At 55.0% G+C, this 23,596-nt stretch overlaps 3 protein-coding genes across 6 annotated transcripts; 2 read left to right on the forward strand and 1 right to left on the reverse strand.

The window, feature by feature from the left end:
• The first annotated feature begins 205 nt into the window (after positions 1-205).
• Positions 206-14,892, forward strand: ago4 (argonaute RISC component 4). Of its 4 annotated transcripts, none has more exons than XM_086178078.1 (19): positions 206-383; positions 5,893-6,064; positions 6,150-6,270; positions 7,272-7,453; positions 7,892-8,028; positions 8,755-8,889; positions 9,748-9,835; positions 9,911-10,058; positions 10,134-10,253; positions 10,330-10,491; positions 12,428-12,561; positions 12,667-12,851; positions 12,924-13,083; positions 13,165-13,336; positions 13,411-13,569; positions 13,639-13,773; positions 13,846-13,947; positions 14,022-14,221; positions 14,295-14,892. In XM_086178078.1, the coding sequence occupies exons 1-19, from the start codon at positions 365-367 to the stop codon at positions 14,401-14,403; spliced, it is 2,640 nt and encodes an 879-aa protein (XP_086034204.1). In that variant the 5' UTR covers positions 206-364; the 3' UTR covers positions 14,404-14,892. The 4 variants fall into 4 exon arrangements, with proteins under 4 accessions (XP_086034204.1, XP_086034205.1, XP_086034207.1 ...); XM_086178079.1 differs by having other exon boundaries at positions 13,426-13,569; XM_086178081.1 differs by having other exon boundaries at positions 10,330-10,458.
• A 4,430-nt stretch (positions 14,893-19,322) lies between these two features.
• On the forward strand, positions 19,323-20,239 carry cldn35 (claudin 35). Its single transcript, XM_086177897.1, has one exon. It carries the CDS (start codon positions 19,553-19,555, stop codon positions 20,237-20,239), a length of 687 nt encoding a protein of 228 aa, XP_086034023.1. The 5' UTR covers positions 19,323-19,552.
• Positions 20,240-20,421: 182 nt separating this feature from the next.
• On the reverse strand, positions 20,422-23,383 carry airim (AFG2 interacting ribosome maturation factor). Its single transcript, XM_086177898.1, has 4 exons — positions 21,299-23,383; positions 20,995-21,174; positions 20,808-20,926; positions 20,422-20,614 (listed from the first exon to the last, which is right to left on the reverse strand). Exons 1-4 carry the CDS (start codon positions 21,565-21,567, stop codon positions 20,574-20,576), a joined length of 609 nt encoding a protein of 202 aa, XP_086034024.1. The 5' UTR covers positions 21,568-23,383; the 3' UTR covers positions 20,422-20,573.
• Between the last annotated feature and the right edge of the window lie 213 nt (positions 23,384-23,596).

Below are 23,596 nucleotides of genomic sequence, written 5' to 3' on the forward strand. Positions count from 1 at the left end.
TTTATAAAGAAACGTAAAAATTAGGGAAACACTTTTGCATTCTGTGTGTGTGTGTGTGTGTGTAAGAGTACTCGGACGGGATCGTTAATGTTTCATGTGCCAGTGCGGCGGACCAAATTACGCATGCGCACTGCGGTCCGCACGGCTTGCCCCGTGGCGCATGCGCAGTTACAAATCCCCGTCGACAGCAGCGGCAGTAGTTCAGGTCAGCCCGCTCCGTCAGCAGTCACCCCCCCTCCCCTCGTCTGCCTCTTTTTTCCCTTTTCTTAAATTAGCCACTTTAAGCTTCGCGATACCGCCCCCAATTTCAGCGTCGGTACGGAGCCGGCAGGCCGGGACAGAGACGGAGAGAGAGGCCGCGGCCATGGAAGCGCTCGGACCAGGTAAGGAGCGACGGGACGCGGAGGGAGCGAGCCGAGTGCGCGGCTCGTGTTGCTCGGACGCGGCGCTCCGCCGGGGCCGCGGCTGCGGCGAGGCCTCGACGGGGGGGGGAAGGGGAAGCGAACCCAACCCGTGTGTGTGTGTGTGTGTATATGTATGTGTGTGTGTGTGTTAGCGTGACATTATTTACACCGAGACTTCCTCCGCGGTGCTCGCTCGCGCGCCGCGCGGTCGTGCGTGGGTTTTCAACGTCTCCTTCCGCGCGGTGTTATTTCTTGGCGGAGGAGGCATTGTGTGTGTGTGTGTGTGTGTGTGTGTGTGTGTGTGTGTGTGTGTGTGTGTGTGTGTGTGTGTGTGTGTGTGTGTGTGAGAGAGAGCGAGCGAGCGAGCGAGCGGGGATTTAATCCGAACCTTCCTTCCGCCTTCCTTCCGCGTCTGTTTACGTTGACGTGCGTGGCTGTTGTACGTGCGGGGATTCGAACCCGCAACCTTCCGGTTCCCGTCGACGTTATTTCGCCACTTTGGCTCCATTTGAAGCGTTCGTCTCCGCGATGACAGCGACGGGCGGTGCTGGTGGGGGAGGACGGGAACCGACGGCTGTAAACACGCGTCTCCGGACGGGTGTTGTTGTTGGTTTGGTTTTGTGTGTTTTTTTTTTTTTCAATTCCAGTGTTTTCATCCGCGTGCACGCTCAACACGTACAATCGTGCGCGTGCACGGCGCTCGGTTCCTGCGGGCAGGCCCGCTCCACGTTCCCGGTAGCCCGGATGATAACAAAGGCACTTACTTGGCGGAGGTTCCCGCATCCGGAAGGGCGGCGAGGCGGCCGCCGTCGGTACCGGGGAACGGGCTCCGCATGCCCGGCCCCGCATGCGCCGTTAAACCCGGGGTGACACGCACGACCCGGATTGTTCTTCAAGAGAAAATGTCTATATCTCGTTCCTCTGCGGAGGAGCTACAGAGGCATGAGGGACATCCTTTATACCATCCACAGGTGTGTGTGTGTGTGTGTGTGTGTGTGTGTGTGTGTGTGTGTGTGTGTGTGTGTGTGTGTGTGTGTGTGTGTGTGTCAGTCAAAGACACCATCTCCAGGTTCGTCTGATTGTCCTTGTCACTTCCACATACAGATTAGCTCCTGCAGGATTTCCCCCTGTGTTATTGTTAACACCACGGGCGCTAATTCCAGAAGTCAGCACAAAGTAGAAGTAGCTCCACGGAGAAGTCCTTTCCCTGGATCTCCAGGACCTCATGGTTGCACCACAAACGGTCTTTGTGGCTCCTGGTTCAGTGTTCTTGGTGTGTGCATGTATGAGGCAGGCTGGGTGCACAGAACTGAATGAAAACACTTTAAACCGATTGCGTATAGTTCTTTATTTGCTATGTGTGTGTGTGTGTGTAAGTTTGATTGGCGTCCTTTAAGACCACCAGTTGATTGTACGATCACAAAGCTCTTCAACGTTGGGATTCATCCCAAACATCCCTCCCCCCTGTTTTGATTTTTTTTTTTCTTTATTTATCTTTTTGAAGCACAGCGCGAACTCAAACGTCAAAGCGCCGCTCAGATGTTTCCCAGCGCCGCCTGCTTTGCGTTGGCGTGGGTCTCCTTGTAAGACGGCCTCCTGGCACGTGGAGGTACTTTTCGAGAACATGGTCTCCACACTTGGTCTGTACCAGGGTGAGGTGTTGTTCACGCTGAGATCACATTAATAAATATGAAAATATCTTCATCTTCGCTTCGGAGGTGGTCGGTTTAGCATCTGCTCAGCACAGAACCTTCATCCAGGTGGCTCTCCTCGTCTTCTGTCCTCCTGCTCGGTCACACCGCGGTTGCCACGGACACGTCCAACACACACACACACACACACGTCTTATTGGCTCTTAATCATCTGAGCCATGAAGAGAAAATGATTATGGTGGGATAAACACACTGTACTCTGTGCACTGTTTGCTGCTGCTTGAAGCAGCTCCAGTCTGAAGATTAGAAACAGGAAGAAGGGTTCAAATCATGGCGGGCTCTTCTCGGACCTTCTCCATTCGCTCGCCCCCACCTGAAGCTCTTGGAGAAGGTGTAAAAATACAGCGGGGAGACACAAGAGTGCAGCAAAGATCCAACATAGGAGAGCGATACTGGTCTCCAACGGCAGTAAAGTGGAACCATTGGTTTTAAAGGTGGACTTGATAGATTGCTGCTCTGGAGGTTCTCCGTCATGTAATCTATTACCGAATTTCTACAGGAAGCGACCACGAACATGTAGCTGAAGATTCACAGAGGAGATGGGGAGACACCTGCACGTGTCTTCTGTTCTCCCCTACGTTGTGTGACGTGGTCGGTTGCTATTGGTCATTAGCGCCGGGCTAACGCTAAAACTGGACAGTTGGACGTAGGTGGCGAGGGAAGATGCGCACGGGCGTCTCATGTTGTCCTGGCGGCGTAGCAGCTGAGGAGGCTATACATAGATACAGAGCTGCTGCGAGTGAAAAGTGGAAGAGGACCAAGAACTTGCTGGGCTCCATGCATGTCGATTGACACCGTGTGTGTGTGTGTGTGTGTGTGAGTGTGTGTTTGCACTCAGCAACAATACAGATCGTGTCTTAAACTCTGCTTCTCGACTGGCTTCAGAACACTAGCCTATAGTGAAGATTTGTATCAACAAAGTGCTGCGCAAACAAGAAGTCACATTTATGTACATAAGAAAAATATCTGCAGGTCTTCCCGGACGTGTGTTTGCTTGCCGCCCGCCGCTGAGAGCGCCCTTAAACGTCGGAGTCTTCTGCTCCGCTCGTGACTCATAATGTATCGGTGAAACATCATCGTGGTTCCGCCACTTTGCGGCACCGAACAACCGGTGCGCTTGTTGTTGCCATCGGAAACAAGGCCAACGGGACAACGCAGAGTGAATCATCCGGTTATGTCAGTCCGAGCTGTGAGTAAGACGAGATGGCACCTAACCGACGGCCCCTTGTCCGAGGTATTCATGTAGTAAAGCTACGCCAGAGTGAAGATGGAGGAGGAGCGGGTGGCGGGGGGTCCGAGAGGAGTCGGGGTAGTGATTAGGGGCCCGGGTGAGCGGAGGGCATGTCAGGGAAGTGTTTTCAGGAAGCTGTGGGAGGTTCCCAATTGTCTGTGCTCTCGCGCTTCACTTGCTAACTGGAGCGTGTGGCTACACGGAGTTCAGGAGGACCTCCCGCCCCCCCTGGGACGGAGCTGTCAGTTGACAAAAGCGCAGAGCGGCCGGACCTCCTCCGGGGTCGCTTCCTCAGAGGGCCGAGGCGTCCGGTCCGTTTACGACCGTCTCCGTCTGATGACGTCCCTCTGCTGTGATCAGACCCCTGGTACACCAGGACTCCATTAGCACCCCTTGCCAACATCGGCGTCCTTCAGGAGCTGGTGTGATCGGGGGAGAGCCTCTATAGCCTGCCCCCCCCCGAAGAAGTGAGGTTTGTGTGTGTGTGTGTGTGTGTGTGTGTGTGTGTGTGTGTGTGTGTGTGTGTGTGTGTGTGTGTGTGTGTGTGTGTGTGTGTGTGTGTGTGTGTGTGTAACGGTAATCCCAGACCCGTCCATATGGCCCTGCTGCCGTCTGTCTGAGAGGAGCTTGGTCTTTGTCTCAGCGTGAGGGTCGGCGTCCTGTGTGTCTGGGTGGGGCGGCCCAAGGATAATTGGAGGTCATTGTTTCTCGCCAGCCTCTGGTTGACCCATGTAGGTCAGGGGCCGCGGCTGAGGATCAATCAATGCACGGGTTTGTGCTCCCGACAATCCGCGGAGCCATTTCGGTGCAGCGGAGCAGGTGACGCCGACGAGATGGTGGGGTGGCGGCGTGCACGTCTCTGTCTGCGGAGCTGGCGTTCGGCGGCCGCTCACGTTACTCCAGCCTTCACTCTGAGGGCGAATTGGGCAGAAGGCTCAGTTTATTTTAAATGGTCATCTTCACGAGGCCCTGATAGTGTCTGGTTCACGGTAAAAGTCCCTCAAGACAGGAGAACATGTGCGTCCAACGGTTGGAGTCGTGAAGTTGTATTTCTTTATTTGAAACACCAAATTGATTGGTGTCTATCTGAGGTGTGTGTTCCCCCCAGGGTAATGTGGACGTCCAAAAATGGTCGTCTGAATACCTTGAGTGTCTCTTATAATTTCTCCCGGGCTGTAGATCAGACTGGTGGCGATATTTATTGAAAGCGTATTAAACTGACCTTATTGCACATAGAAATGCATAGCCATTTAGATATTGCGTATAGAAACATCAATGACCAAATAAATGAAACAAAAATAAAAAACAAAACCAGTTGCATTTATTTCTCATGGCTCTATCGGCATCTTTTTCTACAGCCAAACAGCTCATAAGTCATTTCTTTCAAAGAAAAATCAAATGTTCTGTCATCGCAAGAGAAATAATACAAAACTAAAAGTGTATTACAAACTGAAAATGTGTTAAAGCTCAGTTTGTGGCTTTGCGACGCTCTTTAGTCTGAGCTGGTCACTAGCCTTTTATTCTAGCCGCACTGCCTCGGCACAGAAGACACACAACTCTGCCGTTTCCGCCCGCGGACACACACACACACACACACACACACACACTCCGCCTCCCGTCTGCGTGGAAAATCCCTGTTAGCATAATCCGCCTTTCGTTTTCACCTTTTTTTGTTGGGAGCGGGCCAGTTGAAAGTTGACCCAGGTGAGTAATTCCATCAGAGGCTTGCAGACCCGTGACCGGTAGTGCATTGTTGGACTTGTAGTATTATGGGGTGTACCGTCACCCAGCTCTCGATGTAATACCACATTATCTTTCTGGTCTTTCTGGCTGCCGTCATTTGACTACAAGCCGCTACTTTTTCCACACGCTTTGAACGCTGCGGCTTAAACTATGATGGGGCTAATTTATGATTTTTTTTTTTTTTTTTGGGGCTAACGAGCTTCACGCCGCCAAAACATTTAGCCTGGTCACATTGAACCAATGAAATAAGAATAAGAACAACTTTATTTATCCCGAAGGAAATTGTCGCGCCAGAGTTTCAAGTAAAACATAACAATAATAAATAATAGTAGGAAATTGTATAAGAACAGTAAAAAAAAAAAAAGGGGGGGGGGAAATAAGAATACAAATGAGCGTGAAACTCTGAGGCCGTCGATTCCGACAGCGAAGAAGACGATGTGAATGGTTTTAGTGCGCAGGAAGAATTGAAGATAGAGATCGGCTGGAGTAGGACAGAGCGGGGATAGAAAATGGGCAAAAAAACATTTCCAGTACGTACCGCTACGTATTTAATTGTGTAAATATCTCCTGTTACAACGTGGACACTTGCAGCTTATGAACAAGTGCGACCTATATACGGACACATTTATTTCTTTTTCGCAAGTTCAGCTTATGTTCCGGTGTGTGTTCTATAGCACTGAGAGTACGTGTCATTAACCCCTTTAGTGGGTGTTTTTCGATGGCGTCCTCCCACAGTCCAAAACCAGTCAGAAGGTCCGTTAAAGTCTCGGAATTGTCTTCAATTGCCTTCTCCCCCCTCCAGGCCCGCCTGCACCGACCTCTCTGTTCCAGCCTCCGCGACGTCCCGGCCTGGGCACGGTGGGGAAACCCATCCGGCTCCTAGCGAACCACTTCCAGGTGCAGATCCCCAAGATTGATGTCTACCACTATGACATCGACATCAAGCCTGAGAAGCGGCCGCGGAGGGTCAACAGGTAAACGCCACCGGGAAACGCCGTCACGCTTTTATCCGGTCGGTCGAGTCGGGGGGTTTGTTGATTTGTTTTTTTTGTCCGGCAGGGAGGTGGTGGACACCATGGTGCGGCACTTCAAGATGCAGATCTTTGGAGACCGACAGCCGGGCTACGACGGGAAGAGGAACATGTACACAGCACACCCGCTGCCAATAGGGAGGGACAGGGTTCGTGTTTTAATTCCCCTTTTTTTTGTATAAATATTTTGATAAAGCTTCTGAAGTCAAAGTAGGGAATCCCTGGGGTCGTAAGAAGGGAACACCAGGGAAGTTCTCAGCTCCGGTCCTGATACGCTGATGGAGGAATTCCAATCACGGTTAGCAAGCGGTCGCGGTCTTCTCACAGAGGTCCAGGTGGAGGTGGTATCACATCTCTGAGCACCTCCTGGTTCGCTATGGTGATGGACAGGCTGACCAATGAGGTGTGAAAGGAACCTCCACGGAGCGTGATGTTTGCAGATGACATTGTGATCTGTGGTGAGAGCAGAGAGTAAGTGGAGGAACATCTAGAGAGGTGGAGGTGTGACCTGGAAGGGAGAGGAATGGAGGTTAGCTGCAGTAAGACAGAACACATGTGTGGGAATGAGAGGAACCAGGAGGCTACGGGGGGTGGAGGCCAGGAAGGGAGAGGGTGGAGAAATGTCAGGGCGGATAGGTGAGAAGGTGGAGAAGACTGAGAGGAGACCAGCCACACTGGCTGGTTTGGAGACACTGACAAGACAGAGATGGAGGAGTCCATCAGAGGCAGAGTACATGTTTCTGGAAATGGTTTGGACCTGGACAGAGGAGTGGTGAGGATCTGGGTAGAAGGAGAAGAGAAGGTTTATGGATGGAGTGAGAGAGGACAGGAAGTTAGTTGGTGTGAGAGCAGGTGATGCAGAGGAGAGGGTTGGATGGGCGACGTTGATTCTCCACGGCGACCCCTGTGGGGAGCAGCCGGAAGAAGAAACAAACATCTTACCGGGTTCCTCCGGGTGAGACTGAAGGTCCAGAACATCTGAGGAGCCCCTGCTTTTTGTGCAGCGAAGAGTGGAGGGCTCAGCAACTCCTAGCAGACAAGGGAGATGTTGGCCAGAAAAGCTAGCTTGGAGCCCAAGGTGGCCACAGAGGAGATTTCAGGAAATAGCTAGGGGAGTTTCCTGCTGGTGTCAATGTTCTCTCACCACCAGGTGGACCTGGAGGTGACCCTGCCTGGTGAGGGCAAGGACCAGACCTTCAAGGTGTCCCTGCAGTGGGTGTCTGTGGTGAGCCTGCAGATGCTGTTGGAAGCCCTGTCTGGACACCTGAACGAGGTCCCAGAGGACTCCGTTCAGGCTCTGGACGTCATCACTCGCCATTTACCCTCCATGAGGTACACACACACACACACACACACACACACACACACACACACACACACACACACACACACACACACACACACACACACACACACACACCGACGCCACCATATTTGCTGAAATTCCCGCCGCCTCGTCTTCCTGATCATATTATATCACCCTGTCACGGATTTGTTGCGGATTAATTTTCTTGGAATGTATCGCCCTGTGGCGGCGGCGGCGGCTTCCCAGACACACGGCCGCCACATTCCAGATGAATCTGTCGCCGAATTGATTTTTCTAAAGTTGCCGGAATCTGTTGATATCAGACCAAACTCGTGACGGCGCTGCACAATGAGGAGAATGAATGTCACCCTGTTGGCCGGCGCTGGCGTCCAACCGCTTCCTCTCAGCCGTGTCGCAGCTCCGCCCACATCAGAGCGCTGACGGGTTGTTATTGTGTCGGACAGATACACCCCGGTGGGACGCTCCTTCTTCTCCCCCCCGGAGGGCTACTACCACCCTCTGGGCGGCGGCAGGGAGGTGTGGTTTGGATTCCACCAGTCCGTCCGTCCCGCCATGTGGAACATGATGCTCAACATCGACGGTAAGACTCACCAACCGCTGCTTTTCTTCCTTTGGGATCGGGGTGGGTCAAGTGTCCAGGCGCAGGTCGGGGCATCGTTTAGCTTATTAGCATGTAGCAGTTAGCGCCGCTGTTGTTTTAGTGCGAGATCTTGGTTGCGTGTCCCTCCCATCCCTCTTGCGTTCCATCTTTCCTTCTCTTTTTCCACCCAAACCATTGGAGGCAGAAGGTCGCCCACGTAGAGTTGGAGTCGGTCCACAGACTCCCCGATCTAGGCGGCGTTTCCTCGCCGCCGTCTACCAAGTGTTCGCTCCTGGAGGAGTGTTCGGTCAGATATGGGTGGCCTTCTGCCTCGACCAGGGGGGATGGAAGGAGAGGGAGAGAAGGGAAGGATGCGATGGAGACCAAAAGGGTCTCCATCCAGCCGCTAATGATCTGAGTACACGAAGTGCTAACCGTTCATGCTAATAGCTAGCCACGATAGCCATGAAAGAAATAATGGCGCCGCCTCCTGGGAACCTGTGACATGACTGGAGAAGGTGAATGGGAAGCAGGATAGAGGGGCGCCTCATGGGGAACCCCTCAGCGGAGTAAGTCTGCAGCGAGCCACGTTTCTGATCAAGCTGCCGCTGCGTGCGCGTTCACGTGCTCGTGTGTTTTCATTCAGCGATTCAGGCTCTGAAACCAGCTCACGAAGTAGGAAATAATGCCTGTGGTAAAGATGGCGTCCTCTCCTCCTCCCCGCAGTGTCTGCCACGGCCTTCTATCGCGCTCAGCCGGTGATCGAGTTCATGTGCGAGGTGCTGGACATTCAGAACATCAACGAGCAGACCAAACCGCTGACCGACTCCCAGCGCGTCAAGTTCACCAAGGAAATCAGAGGCGAGTGTTCTCCAGACGCAGAGCGAGAAAAGAAAAACACTCGCACATCCGCTGCCCAGTTAGGGATGGCTGCCGGGTCAAAACAAGGGAACGGAGCAGAGCTTTGAACACAACAAATGTGCGTTAAAAAGAAAAGATGCTTTATTTTACATAGAGCACAAATATGTGTTCTTGCATGCATGATGTTTCACGTGAAACAGAGGCTCTTCCTTACATGCTTGCAGGACATTTGTGTTAGCAAACATGTTATTGTGGCGCCATTTTGATGGATTCTCTCTTTTTTTTGCTTGCCTCTTTTTGGATATATGATGTCATTTAACATTATAATATTCACTAGCAGAGCTGCCCCGAGAATACCGCTTTACGTTTGACATTTTTACATATGTACACATCTACAGATGGGGGACTGAAAACCTTGTTGATCGAAGGGCTTCGGTATACAATATAAAATATAACCTATCGATTATACGTAGGGGATCAGACCGACAGAGCAAACTGATACTTAGAGCAAGAAAATATGGTATGGACTGGGATTTTATAACGTTAATATGACATCATAAACCCAACAAGAGACGCAGGAGAAAAAAAGAATCAATCGCACGATGGTTCTATGTTTTGAAAACCTATGTTTTGCTTGAAACGTCATGTATGAGAGGATACGTTTTTTGTGTTCTGTGTAAAATGAATCATCTTTTCTTTTTGGAGAACTTTTGGCGTGTGGACTTAGTTCCCCTGACACACAAACGCACACGAGATCTAGACGTCTTCTACTGGTTCGTCCTGGACGAAGGCCGCCTCGAGGTCCTCCGAGGGTTAAAGTGAAACCGGCATTAAACGACACGTCTTGGGTTTCAACAGGCCTGAAGGTTGAGGTGACGCACTGCGGTCAGATGAAGAGGAAGTACCGGGTGTGCAACGTCACCCGCCGCCCCGCCAGCCACCAAACGTAAGTCCTCGCCGGTGACGCCGTTCACGCCGGGACGCCGCCGCCTCTCCGGTGTAATGGCCGCGCATGTTCCAGGTTCCCCCTGCAGCTGGAGAACGGTCAAGCCATGGAGTGCACCGTCGCCCAGTACTTCAAGCAGAAGTACAACCTGCAGCTCAAGTACCCGCATCTACCCTGCTTGCAAGTCGGGCAGGAGCAGAAGCACACCTACCTGCCCCTGGAGGTGAGACCGAGCCGGGTCTCGCCCCTTCCGCCCCGGCGAGCTCGTGGGTTCTGACGTTCCCTCCGACCCCCGCAGGTGTGCAACATCGTCGCCGGCCAGCGCTGCATCAAGAAGCTGACCGACAACCAGACGTCGACCATGATAAAGGCCACGGCTCGCTCGGCCCCCGACAGGCAGGAGGAGATCAGCCGACTGGTGAGTTCGGCTGGCCGTTTTCCAACTTTCCCTTCGGCGGGAGGTTTCGTAAACGCTGTGTTCCTCCTCCGACAAGGTGAAAAGTAACAGTATGGTCGGGGGCCCGGACCCCTACCTGAAGGAGTTCGGCATCGTCGTGCACAACGACATGACCGAGGTGACCGGGCGTGTCCTCCCAGCGCCCATGCTGCAGTATGGGGGCCGGGTGAGTACAGACACAGGGAGGGACTGTGGCAGGGTGAGTACCGGGCAGGGGTGTCGCTCTGGGGACGTCTCACGGAATGCCAGTGAATCCCAGTGAATGCGGGACACCGGGTTCTCCCGGGGTTACCGGCTCAGACGGCCGGTCGCCGATTCCTTGATTCGACGATGCTTCCGCGTCCCGCCGTTCAAAGCGACGGATGCAAACTTGCCCAAAAGACCTCCGACCCCGTCTGCGCCGCCCGGAAGGAGCCTGGTGTTCGGGTGAGGCTCGGCGGCCCGATCAGGGCTCAGCTCATCAGGCCGCTGGGATCCACACACCGGATCTCAAATCAGCCCCTCCAGAGTCCAGCATCTGGACCCGGCCTTATTTTAAAAACAGCTGCAGCTGAGAGCCGAGGTCACCAGATAAATCAGCAGCAGGGTGACTTCTAGAAGGGGGTGGAAATGATCTGGACACTGGACTTGGAATTGAGATTCTGTGTGTGTGTGTGTGTGTGTGTGTGTCTGTGTGTGTGTGTGTCCACCTGGTTGAAGATGAGACTCAAAGTCACTTGTTGCTCAGGCAGTGGCCTCAAACTGACGGTGACGTTTCTGTTCTTGTCCTGCTCTTGTTGAGCGGCGTCCTCCTCCGCGGTGCCTCTGGGTGGCGGCACGGGACTTTGAGTCTCACCGGCTTCCTGTGGAAGAACCTTCGATGTAGTCTGATGGCACACTTCCATGTGAATGCAACACACATCATTAAAACACACACCGCATTGCAGAACTACAAGGCGTCCATGTCGGTTCTAAGAACCGACATGGACGCCTTCTGATGTGACGGCCTGCAGCCCCTGAGATGTGAAAGGCAGCGACCGCCCAAGAAGAACAGCAGTACTTGGAAACCGATCAGAATGAGCTTCAGCAGTGGACACAAGTAATGCAGAGAACTTCCTGTGTCATGTGACTCCAGAAGGCAGATCCATCCACCAGAGGATCGTAGGTTCCTGAACCCAAACAAACAAATCCATCAGCCGGAGCAGAGAAACCCAGACCTCCCTCTGCCAGGCCACTTGGTCCTCCTCTTCTGGGTGGATCCCAAGGTGTTCCCAGACCAGCCTGGAGATCTAGTTTCTCCAGCCTGTCCTGGGTCTTCCCCGTGGTCTCCTCCCAGATGGAGGTGTCTGGAAGGAAGCGTCCGACCGGATGCCTGAGCCACCTCATCTGACTCCCCTCTATGTGGAGGAGCGTCTCCACTCTGAGCTCCTCCCTGAAGGCTCGGCTTCCGGCCCGATCTCCAATGGAGAGTCGCCGCCTTCTGGAGAAAACTCATCTGGTACGCTTGTGTCCCCAACCTCGTTATTTCGGTCACCGCCCACAGCTGGTGACCAGAGGTCAAACTGAGAGCTTCTCCACCTGTTTCCGGCGGATCGCATTTGTCTCGGATTCTGAGACAAACGAGCCTCCGAAGCTCAGTCGGCCACGGTTTTGCTGGCCGGGCGATGTCCTCCTCAGGGTTTGCAGTGTCTTCATTGGTTCTCATCTGCTTTAAGAAACTCACCGTTGGATTGAGCTTTGCATAAGAGACATTGCATCGTCTGTGAACGACCTGTTGGAACGCAGCGGTGTTTTGAAGTATAGTGTTGAGCAGCTGTGTTTTTAAGGCTGTGATTCTGTGGGGAGGTCGGGCTGACCGGATCGATACGTCCGATCGATTGATCTCCCCCCGGTGATGGAAGCGGCATCTTCTGGGCTGCTCCACCTTTGGGTGGGAATCCAACCGGGGAGCCTTTCGCCGCGAGGTGGAAGAGCTCACCGCGTTTATTTTACACCGATTTAACATCGGCGTTCACCCGCCTCTCAAACGATCTCTGACCCGCACGTGCACGAGAAGGTCAGCCCGACCCTCCGGTTTCCACGTGGAGGAGATGTTGCCGTGCGGTGGGCTCCTCCAGCCGGGGGGTTGACTAAGAGCGTAGGGACTCTCTCCGCAGAATAAAACCGTGGCCACGCCCAACCAGGGCGTGTGGGACATGCGGGGGAAGCAGTTCTACGCCGGCATCGAGATCAAGGTCTGGGCCGTGGCCTGCTTCGCTCCGCAGAAGCAGTGCCGGGAGGACCTTCTCAAGTGAGTCGCACCCTCTACTGGTGGAAGGCGGTTCCTGCGGGTGTTTGCGGGACCCGGGTCTTCACACGGAGGCGGGCGGCGTTTGACCCTGTCCTCCTGCCGTAGGAGCTTCACCGACCAGCTGCGGAAGATCTCGAAGGACGCCGGGATGCCCATCCAGGGCCAGCCGTGTTTCTGTAAATACGCCCAGGGGGCAGACAGCGTGGAGCCCATGTTCAAACACCTCAAGATGTCCTACGTGGGCCTGCAGCTCATCGTGGTCATCCTGCCCGGCAAAACCCCGGTCTATGGTAGGACGCGCCCGGCGCGCGGATCTGTTCCAGAAGGTCCCGAACTGACCCGAACGGACCGTTTCCCCGCAGCCGAGGTGAAGCGGGTGGGGGACACCCTGCTAGGCATGGCCACCCAGTGCGTCCAGGTGAAGAACGTGGTGAAGACCTCGCCCCAGACCCTGTCCAACCTCTGCCTGAAGATCAACGCCAAGCTGGGAGGCATCAACAACGTCCTGGTGCCGCATCAGAGGTCAGAGCGGAGATCCGAGCGCGTCCGCGGCAGAATCCGGATCTTCTCGTGACGTAAACGCACGTTCCCGGCGTCCCTCAGGCCCTCGGTGTTCCAGCAGCCCGTCATCTTCCTGGGCGCCGATGTCACGCACCCTCCGGCGGGCGACGGGAAGAAGCCGTCCATCGCGGCGGTGGTGGGCAGCATGGACGGACACCCCAGCCGCTACTGCGCCACCGTGAGGGTCCAAACATCTCGCCAGGACATGTCCCAGGTAAGGCGCGCACATGCTCGCGGCTCGCGCGCGGTAGAGTCGCTGCGGCAGAGGCGACCTCACCGTCGTTGAAGTCTTCTCCTCCGCAGGAGCAGCTCTTCAGTCAGGAGGTCATCCAGGATCTGACCAACATGGTGCGGGAGCTTCTCATCCAGTTCTACAAGTCCACCCGCTTCAAGCCCACGCGGATCATCTACTACCGAGGCGGCGTCTCGGAGGGCCAGATGAAGCAGGTGGGCGTCGCCGCCGGGTCTCGTCCGGCTCGACGACGGTCACCTTTGACGTGCGGCCGCTCCCTCCAGGTGGCGTGGCCGGAGCTGATCGCCATCAGGAAGGCGTGCATCAGCTTGGAGGAGGACTACAGGCCGGGCATCACCTACATCGTGGTCCAGAAGCGCCATCACACCCGCCTCTTCTGCTCGGACAAAGCCGAGAGGGTCAGTGGATGTTCCTCCGGTTCCTCCGGTTCCTTTAGTTGGCCGGGCTGAAGGTTCTCCCACTGTCCGCAGGTGGGGAAGAGCGGGAACGTCCCGGCCGGAACCACGGTGGACAGCACCATCACGCACCCGTCGGAGTTCGACTTCTACCTGTGCAGCCACGCCGGGATCCAGGTGAGGAGCCGCCCGTCCGATCGGTGGGAACCCGAACCGGGCGGCGCTCGTAACGCCTCCTCCTGGTCCTCCAGGGCACCAGCCGTCCCTCCCACTACCACGTCCTGTGGGACGACAACTGCTTCACCGCCGACGAGCTGCAGCTCCTCACCTACCAGCTGTGCCACACCTACGTCCGCTGCACGCGCTCCGTCTCCATCCCGGCGCCGGCCTACTACGCCCGGCTGGTGGCCTTCAGGGCCCGCTACCACCTGGTGGACAAGGACCACGACAGGTGAGACCTCCGCCCCGCGAGAAGGCGTCGGGAGAAGCCGGACCACGGATGTGATCGTGCGGTTGTCTTGCAGCGCCGAGGGCAGCCACGTGTCGGGGCAGAGCAACGGCCGGGACCCCCAGGCTCTGGCCAAGGCGGTGCAGATACACTATGACACCCAGCACACCATGTACTTCGCCTGAACCCGCCTCCACCTCCTCTGAATGTCCTGCCAGTTCGTCCTCCACCTTCTCTCATGTCTCGTTCTCTCCATCCTCACTCGACTCACTTCTTCGCCCATCCACGCCGCCGCCGCCGCCGCGGCTCGTACCGGGGGGGGGCGGGCGGGGGGTCTGCTGTGTCCAGATGTCCAGCAGCTCTTCACGGATAAAGCTCTTAGGCGGCCTCCCCCGCGTTCTAACCAGCAACTCTCGGAAGGAAGAAGCAGAAAAAACACAAACAAACGCCTCCCCCCCTCTCCAACACACACACACACACACACACTCACACACACACACCCTGTTGAGCCATTATTCCGTTTGTTTTTGTTTTTTCTGGCGTGCCGTGGAGGCGGGCGGAGGCGGCACGCTCGTCAGCGCAGCTCTTTAGCTCTCCGGCTAAGCAGGACTCTACTTTTACCTCAAAGCCCCGTCGGGCGAAAATCTGTCACAAGGTCTCGGGTTTCTGGGGGTGGGGGGGGATCTTCTCTGGGGGGGCGGGAGGGGGTTTTATTTCTCCTTTCTACGAGCACGCGTTCTAACTCCTTCAGTCTTTTTACAAGCGAGGTGACCCCCGGGTGTTCCCATGCCCATTACTACTACTTCTCCTCCCGTCTCGGCAAAGAATGCGCGAGTGTGTGTGTGTGTGTGTGTGTGTGTGTGTGTCTGTGTATGGTGTGTGTACACTTCTGTAAATACATGTACTGCTGACTGTGTGTGTGTGTGTGTGTGTTTCATGGCAGGCCACTGAATTGTAAAGGGAAATCAAGGAGATAACTGCTGTAAATGCCTCAGATGTGTTGTTTTTATATTCACACATACAGTACATATAAGCATATATTTACATCTATCGAGCGACATGTGACTCGCCGGGGCCCCTGGGGGCCGGGGTGGGTCTGCCGGTCCCGGGTCACTTCTCCAAGGCAAAGCGTTTTCATTTCCCGGCAGGTTGTGGTTGCCGGTTGACTTCCCGGCGCAGGGGTGAAGCCGGTCTGACGTGTAGCAGCGGAACCGGCGGTCGGACTTTTTTTTTTTTTTGTTCGTTCTTTTGTTTTCCGGGCGGAGCGACGCAGGATATTTTCTCGGACCTGATTGTTTGAAAGATTATATGACGACACTGCTGGACGCGGATTTATTTTTATGATTTTTTTTTTTTTTTTTTAAACGTTGAGTCGTTTCCACGGGCCGGAACCAGCGCTCTTCTGTGTGAACGCCGGCCATTTTTATTGCACTGACCCGGGACGCTAGGCAAGCAACGGAGGGCACTCTCAATCTTACCTTTATGCATTTATACATACGAATCAACAGAGCAGATTTGTAAAAGTTTAATATAAGATGTTTTGTGGTTATTCTAAAAAAAAAAAGCCAAAAAAAAAAAAGACCCGACCCGTTTAGGATTAGTAGTTGACCTTTTCGATGTTCTCGCTGTCGTCGATGTTGTTACTGTTGTGGTGAGAACCCTGCGGTCGGCCGCCAACGCCACGTCTGTAGTTTCTAGTGGACTTCAGGAATAGGTGTCTGTTTTCCAGCGGCGGGTTTGAGGGTTTTGTTTCTTTTTCATTTATTCCTTTTGTAGCGTTCAGGCTAACGGTGAGCAGCCTCCTCCTCCTCCTCCCGGACGGGGTCGACAATCAGGGGCCGAGTCGGCGGAGGCGGACGCCGGGGGCTACCAGATGGATTTTTAGACTTTTTAACGGTTCCTCCTCCCGGGGCGGGGGGGGAATTTCAACCCCCCGTCCCCCCCAAAAAAAAAAAAAAAAAAAAAAAAAAAAAAAAGCCCTGTCGTTTGACGGTTTTATGAATTTTTAACACTGGATCCCATTGATTGACGCCAAGCGTGACCACTGCCCTGGCGCAGGAAACACCGCCTCGCCGTGGCGACCGGTGCACAGGTGCTGCCCCCCCCTCCCGTGGTGGGACGGCGGGGGGGGTTCGGGGGGGGTCGGCGTTCACGCCTCCTCGCGGGGGGGGGCAGCTCAGTGAAGACCCTTTTGTAATAAACCACCCGTAAAGCAGCAGGTTTATTATGAATGAGTTTGAGCACCCGCCTGTGGAGGGCGTGGGCGCTGGCGGGGGGGAGGGGGGGGTCCGGGTGTAGCACTGCAATAAGCTTTTTTGGGGGGGGGGAGGGGGGGCTCACGTGCACGTCTCGCCACGCACGGCCGGTGTTTTCCGAACCGCCGTCACCGTCAGACTCCATCAGCAATACTACCCGGCCCCCCGGCGCCGCTCGCCCCGGCTCCGCCCCTGCTGGCGGGAACGTGCATTCGGTGGAATAGTTTGGTAGCGTTTAGCTGTTTTTTTTTTTTTTTTTCTTCCTTTGAGTAACCACCCGTAGACTTTGCTCGCCTGCATGCCGGAGTATCGTCCTATTTAAGAGAAAAAAAACGAGAAAAAAAAAAAGATTTAAATCATATTTATTATGAAGAAAAGAATATAATGCTTTTTTTCTTTCTTTTTGGCGTAAATGTCTTCTGGGTTTGGTGGGACTGCTTTCAGGGTCTCCTCATGACCCCTCACTAGATACCGGTCTTTCTCTGGAGGGCGTCGGGGGCGCCGGCTTCGCCCTTTGCGTTCACTTCCAATTCAAACGAGGTACTTTGTTCAAACGTGGACCCGCCAAAGGCCAAGCCCCGCCCCCTTCGCCTTCCACTTCCTGGTTTCTACCTGTGGCCGCGCCCCTCCGTCGGGGAGGGGCTCGCGTGTGCGTGAGCGTGTGTGTGTGTGTGTCTGGGGGGGGGGGGCTTCCGTCGCCGCGGCGACTCTGCCGACCTCTCCTGAATGCACTTTTTCTTTGTGAGGGGGGTCTCCACGGCGCCGGCGGAGCAGGATCCCCCCCCTTTTTAACCTTTTTTTATGAAGAGACCCACACTGCGTCCCAGTGGAGTGCATGAATTATTTTTCAACTCCTCACTTTGATATATCATTATCTTAATGGATTTGTAACCTGTAACGTGTATTTTTGATTTTATTATCCTGTTCTGTTCCTTTTTTTGGGGGGGTGGGCTGTGTGGGGTGGCGGGCGGGGGGGCGTCGTAGTTCTGCTCTTTGTTTTCTTCCCGTCTGCTAGTGGTCGATGAAGCCGTGTGTAAACCGTCTAATAGCAATAGGGTCATAGCAACGGGTCGTTCCGCGTCGCCGATGGAACGCTCCAACTGTGACTGGGCGGAACACTCGCTAACCGCTCGAAAAGGGGCGGGGCTCTGCCTGGCCCCGCCCCTCGCAGTGGGCCATTCGCGTTATTATTGCTATTATGTGACATGTTTTAATCCTTTTATTTTCTTTTTTTTTTTTTTTTTTTTTTTTTAGCCTGCAGGGAATTCTTGTGTTAATGTGCAAAGTAATAAATTGGTATTTTATGCCTAAAACGCAAAGCGTGTCCAGGAAGTGTGTTCATTCCACCGACCGCTAGATGGCGACGTTACGTTAAACCACACAGCTCCCCAAAGCAGCCGGGGAATAAAGATAGGGAATTATTTTCACAAAGAGGACACATCTGGCCAGAGGTTTCACTTCCTGTCACAGGAAGTGACTCGACAGAAGATTCTAACAGAAGGTGACCAGGCCATTACTTTTCTTTTTTGGAAAACTTGCAGCTTTGCAACCCTATTTGTTCCTTGTATTTCATTTTCATCCAACAAAAAGTACCGGGTACATTTATTGATGGGCTAAAAAAAGATGCTTTATTCAAATAAACCACCAGAATCCTGATAAAACTTCTAGATTCAACCTATGTTCCTTTTGTTCGATGGGTTTTCTCTGACATTAAGGGAATAAACTCTCCCTTCGTCCTGAAGCATGAAATCCAAGCGGCAGATCTTTCCGTCACCTGACGCTGACAGGACCAGGGTTTCTGCCCCCCCTCCCTCCCTGCACACACACACACACACACACACACACACACAGGAAACACTAATATAAAGCAATAACATTAATTCAGCTGAAAGTGCCTGCAGGAATCGGAAGCGCCAACCGGTTTGGGAATAAAACGAGAGGTTTCTGAGAACGACTCCCTGATCCGGTCTAATTGACCGGGAATCGGACCGGGGCGACTTCCTGCGCCTCGTTTCCTCTCCGAAGCCTTCTCTGACCCTCGGATGTGTTTGCGTGGAGACCGTCTGCGTCCGTCTGGCTTGTTGTCATGGCCGCCGTTGCCAAGGAGAGCAGGAGGCGGCGGAAGAAAGGAAACCCGAAGCGCAGGTCTTGGATGCGGCGATGTTTAATTCATGATGGGGCTCGGCGTGACCTCCGCCATCTCCGAGCCTCACGACCGCAGAGAAATTTCCCTTCCAGTTGGGGATCTGCTCGCATCTCAACTTAAAAAATTCCCTCACGTTTTTTTTTTATCCCCATTGTGTAAAATCTGACGGGGGTTTCACCTCTGACCTCCAACCCGCCTCCACGCTTCACCTGTGGCGTTTCAGCGTTTTGCCCCCGTTGTTGTCGGAGGGTCGCCGGCCTTTCAGCTCATTGTCCCGCAGAAAGAGCCGCTCGAAGCTCATTTCTGTCAAAAGCTCCTTTAAAACCTGTGTTTTTTTGTGTGCGTTGTAGTGGGTGGGGGTGGAACGGTGTGTAATCCCCGTTCTGGAGCCCCCACCCAGCCACCCAACCACCCCCGGCGCTGTCTTTGTGTCAGCTGATCCACTTGTGGGCACGGTTCCCTCCCTCCCCTGCCGACGGGCTCCACAGTCGACGTCCGAAGACGGCAGGCGGATCCCGATCACCCCCTCGCAGCGACCGGGATCTGGAGAAACTCCGTTTTTCACCGCCTGTTCAAGAGGGAGGGGAGTTTGATTTGGATTTTATTTCCGTGAATCGCAGCGGCGGCGCCGGCGCCCCCCCCCCCCCCCCCCCCCCCCCCTCCTCCACAGCGAGGACTCGGTAGCACAAACCTGAGAGCTGCTCAATAATGCATGGAGTCCAACCGGCGGGTGAAAAGCAGGAGAGAGTGATGCCTCTTTAGAAGGTAAGAGGACTTCGACCAGGAGAAAGTGGGAGCAGCGGCTCGGGGGGGCGGAGGAGGCGGAGCGGCCTCACCCCGACACCAGGGGGGGAAAGTGGCGATGAAGTGACGTGGAGATAAGAGAAGTTGAGATTAAAGAAAACAAAAAGTGCGGGTCCTCCGGCCGTCGTCATGGTGAACACGGGGATGCAGCTGATCAGCTTCACCTGCGCGGTGACCGGCTGGATCATGGCCATCGCCGTCACGGCGCTGCCGCAGTGGAAAGTGTCGGCCTTCGTCGGCAGCAACATCCTGACGTCGGAGATCAAGTGGGAGGGGATCTGGATGAGCTGCGTCTACCAAACCACCGGCCACATGCAGTGCAAGACCTACGACTCCCTGCTGGCGCTGCCGCCCGACCTGCAGGCCGCCCGCGCCCTCATGTGCCTCGCCATCTTCATGGGCTGGCTCTCCTGCACCGTGTCCTGCTGCGGCATGAAGTGCACCACCTGCGCCGGCGACGACCGCCGCGCCAAGGCCGGCATCGCCCTCTCCGGCGGCATCCTCTTCATCGTGACGGGCCTCTGCGTGCTGGTGCCGGTCTCCTGGACGGCCCACACCGTGGTGCAGGACTTCTACAACCCCAACGTGCCGCTGATGCACAAGCGGGAGCTGGGCCAGGCCATCTACCTGGGCTGGGCGGCCGCCGTCATCCTGATGATCAGCGGCGCCGTGCTGAGCAGCACCTGCCCCCTCGCCGAGCGGGGCGGCCGCTACCGCCACGGATACGTGGGCCGCAGCTTCGCTAACTCGCCGGCGTCGGATCCTCCGAAGCCCGCCGCCGCCGCCGGCGGCCTGCCGCTCAAGGAGTACGTGTAGCGGGAGGCGACGCCGTCAACTGAAACCCGTGTCTCCTTCCGGAAGGCGAGGCAGTTTCCGTCGCATTTGTCGGAGAAAATGCCTCGCGTGACGGGCCGGGCTTCATCGGGGCACGGTGATGTCTTGCGTTTTGAAGGTTGCTGTGATTCAACTGAATTGTTTGAGAAATAAAGAAATACCAGTTTGTTTCCGGAAACGTCTTTATTTCACTCGCATGACCTTCGACCTCCGTCGAAACCCGAGGCGCGACTCACGATGACATTTTCTCAGAAAACAGAAATGATCGGATCCTCCTGGATCTCCGGGGCTTCCGCTCGTCCCCCGCTCGTCCTCCTCACCCCGGCTCCAGGAACAAGGACACCCGGCAGAAGGTCTCTGGAGGTGGACAAACATCTGATGAGTGACAGGAGCTGCGGGACGAGGAAAAGTGGGAAACAGCAACACCCAGTGGCCAAGGGTTGTAATTGCACGACACAAAAAGTATAACTGGGATTTAAACGGTATTTAACAAAAGACCGAATTAGACGGTTTTAGTTTTGATCGGTTTTCACACGGGATGGCGTGTGACCTTCGATGCGTTCCTCCTCTCCGGGCGTCTCCAAGGCCTTCCACCTGCTGGGAGCGGATTCCAGGAGGCCGAGGTCTTCTCCGCGGAGGCTCTGCAGCAGAACCTTCCTCCTCAGGAACCTGAAGGCACCAACTGAGGAGAACAACGAGCCCGCGGCTGCGGAGAAGAACCCGAGGATGGAGGATACTGTCGCCGGTAGTGGCGCTCGGCGTCCTGCAGCCACGCCATCATGTCGGCCACGGACGGGACGGTGGCGGAGCGCTCCACCATGGCGTGCAGGTCCAGAACGTCCAGGTTCTCCTCGTAGAACTGGACCACGGCGCTAACCTGGCTGCTGATGGAGTCCCTGGCGGCCTGGAGGGAGGACCTGCATGGAGACAGGCGTGAGATAGATGGATGGATGGATGGATGGATCTTCTCTCAAAACCTCTTCTGTCTAAACATCAGACGGTACATAAACAAAGCACCCCGGTTCTTCTGGAACCACCTACATCTTCTCCCCGAGCGCGTCCAGCACGGAGCAAACTTCCAGGACCAGCTTGAAGCGCAGCCGCTCCTCCAGGTCCTGGAAGCCCCCCAGCGGGGTGTCGCGGAGCCGCACGCCGTCCAGCGCCCGCAGCTGCTCGGCCAGGTTCCCCACGGAGCCCAGCAGGGACGCGCAGCCCCGCAGCTCCGCCGCCCAGCGCGCCCGTCCGGACCGCACGCCCCGCAGGCTCTCCCGCAGGGCTTCGTGGAGGACGCGCAGCGCCGGCGGGGACATCCACGACACTCTGAGAAGATCAGATGAACGTCCGGACTTCACATCCCACCACGCCGCTGCCGCTTCTTCTTCTCCTGCGACTGCCGCTGTGCGGCTCACTGGCGCCACCTACTGGCCAGGGGTGGTACTGCACCCAGACATCTCACACACACCCAAAAATGGAATAGATTTTGAATATATTCTGCTCCAAAAAATAAAGGGAACGCTTCAACAACACAATGTAACTCCAAGTCAGTCACACTTGTGTGAAATCAAACTGTCCACTTCGGAAGCAACACGGATTCATTTTAAGGACAGAACATCCGTCTGTCGTGTGTTTTTTTTCCACTTTCATCTCCAAATCCAGAACCTCCACGGGTTCATACTTTTGATTTCCACGGATCGTTTTGGTGTGAGTGTGTTGTCGGCACATTCAACTATGTATTTAAGAAGGATATTTCACATCTAGGGTGTGTTATTTTCGTGTTCCCTTTATTTTTTGGCAGCAGTGTATATTTATTGAATACGTGCAACGCCATTATTGGTGTTGTTGGGGAGAAGACGGGACTGCAGAAGCATTCTGCCAGTTTGGACAAACACTTCCACACATGTAAACACCTTAACCCTCAGTCACGGGTCAGATAAAACCATCCAGCCACTCACTGGTCTGGACGATGAAGGGTCTCCACTGGACCTCCTGCACGCTTGAAGTGAAGATCATCAGAAAAACTATTTGTCACTGAGGGGCAATGGTGTGAGATGCGAGAAGATCTTTTGGACTGTTGACTGACAGTGAAGCAGGAGAGGTCTGAGGGGTCGGACGGTCATTTTTGGAGACAAACAAGGTGCTGGTGAAGCAGCAGGTGGAGGAGAAGCTCCCTCCGTTCTCGATGAAGGCCTAACAGAACGTGGTTAGCTTTGTGCCTCAAGGGACCTCAGCTTCCTGAGCAGGAACTGACATTTCCTGGACCTCCAGAGACGAAGAGGACATCGTTCGCCAGAAGCCTCCTGGATCTGTTGCTGAGGAAGCTGATGGTCCAGGGCTGGTGGAGATGGGTCATCAGCTTCTCCGCCAGCATGTGTGGCTGCAGGGTGTTAGAAGCAGAGAAGCAGAACGAAGCCTGGCTGCACTGTGGAGGTTCCAGGTGTTTGTGTGTGGAATCAGTGAAGAAGATCTTGGCACCATCTGCCCGTCTGTGAGCCCCATCTTGGATGTGAGGAGATAATTCATTTCCAAGGAGAGAACTTGGGCACCATCATGGACCAAGCTAGAAGTTCTTGCAGGAGACGAACCTGTGAGGGACACGATGGGAGGCCACCATCTTCTTGTGGTCCTCCCAGTGTTCCTCCCAGTGTTCCACCTTCTGGTCCTCCTAATGTTCCTCCCAGTGTTCCTCCTTGTGGTCCTCCTAGTGTTCCACCTTCTGTTCCTTCCAGTGTTCCTCCTGGTCCTTCCAGTGTTTCTCCTGGTGGTCCTCCTAGTGTTCCTCCTTCTGGTCCTCCCAGTCTTCCTCCTAGTGGTCCACCTTCTGGTCCTCCTAGTGTTCCTCCTGGTGGTCCTCCTTGTGTTCCACCTTCTGGTCCTCCGAGTGTTCCTCCTAGTGTTCCACTTTCTGGTCCTCCTCCTGGTCCCCCTAGTGTTCCACCTTCTGGTCCTCCTAGTGTTCCTCCTTCTGGTCCCCCCTCTGGTCCTCCTCCGGGTCTTCCTTCTGGTCCTCCTTCTGGTCCTCCTGGTGGTTCTCCTAGTGTTCCTCCTCTGGTCCTCCCAGTCTTCCTCCTTCTGGCCCTCCTCCTGGTCCCCCCCTGGTCCTCCTCCTGATTCTCCTCCTGGTCCACCTTCTGGTCCACCCTCTGGTCCTCCCAGTGTTCCTCCTGGTGGTCCTCCTAGTGTCCCTCCTAGTGTTCCTCCTCCTGGTCCACCTTCTGGTCCTCCTAGTGTTCCTCCTGGTGGTCCACCTTCTGGTCCTCCTCCTGGTCCCCCCTGGTCCTCCTCCTGGTCCCCCCTGGTCCTCCTCCTGGTCCCTCCTGGTCCTCCTCCTGGTCCCCCCTG

This window comes from Fistularia commersonii, chromosome 30 (assembly GCF_037954325.1).
Source record: "Fistularia commersonii isolate RoL2024-O1a breed Wild chromosome 30, RoL_Fcom_v1.0, whole genome shotgun sequence".
NCBI lineage: Eukaryota > Metazoa > Chordata > Actinopteri > Syngnathiformes > Fistulariidae > Fistularia > Fistularia commersonii.

What these genes read in the sequence shown, in the direction of transcription:
- airim (XM_086177898.1), bottom strand. Translation starts at nt 21,567, where the DNA reads ATGTCCCCGCCGGCGCTGCGCGTCCTCCACGAAGCCCTGCGGGAGAGC. An exon ending in GAGCGCCACTACCGGCGACA is followed by an intron (nt 20,927 to 20,994) that starts GTATCCTCCATC and finishes TGGTGCCTTCAG; the next exon opens with GTTCCTGAGGAGGAAGGTTC. An exon ending in AGAGGAGGAACGCATCGAAG is followed by an intron (nt 20,615 to 20,807) that starts GTCACACGCCAT and finishes GTCCACCTCCAG; the next exon opens with AGACCTTCTGCCGGGTGTCC.
- ago4 (XM_086178078.1), top strand. An exon ending in GTTCACCAAGGAAATCAGAG is followed by an intron (nt 8,890 to 9,747) that starts GCGAGTGTTCTC and finishes GGGTTTCAACAG; the next exon opens with GCCTGAAGGTTGAGGTGACG. An exon ending in GCAGCCACGCCGGGATCCAG is followed by an intron (nt 13,948 to 14,021) that starts GTGAGGAGCCGC and finishes CTGGTCCTCCAG; the next exon opens with GGCACCAGCCGTCCCTCCCA.
- cldn35 (XM_086177897.1), top strand. Translation starts at nt 19,553, where the DNA reads ATGGTGAACACGGGGATGCAGCTGATCAGCTTCACCTGCGCGGTGACC.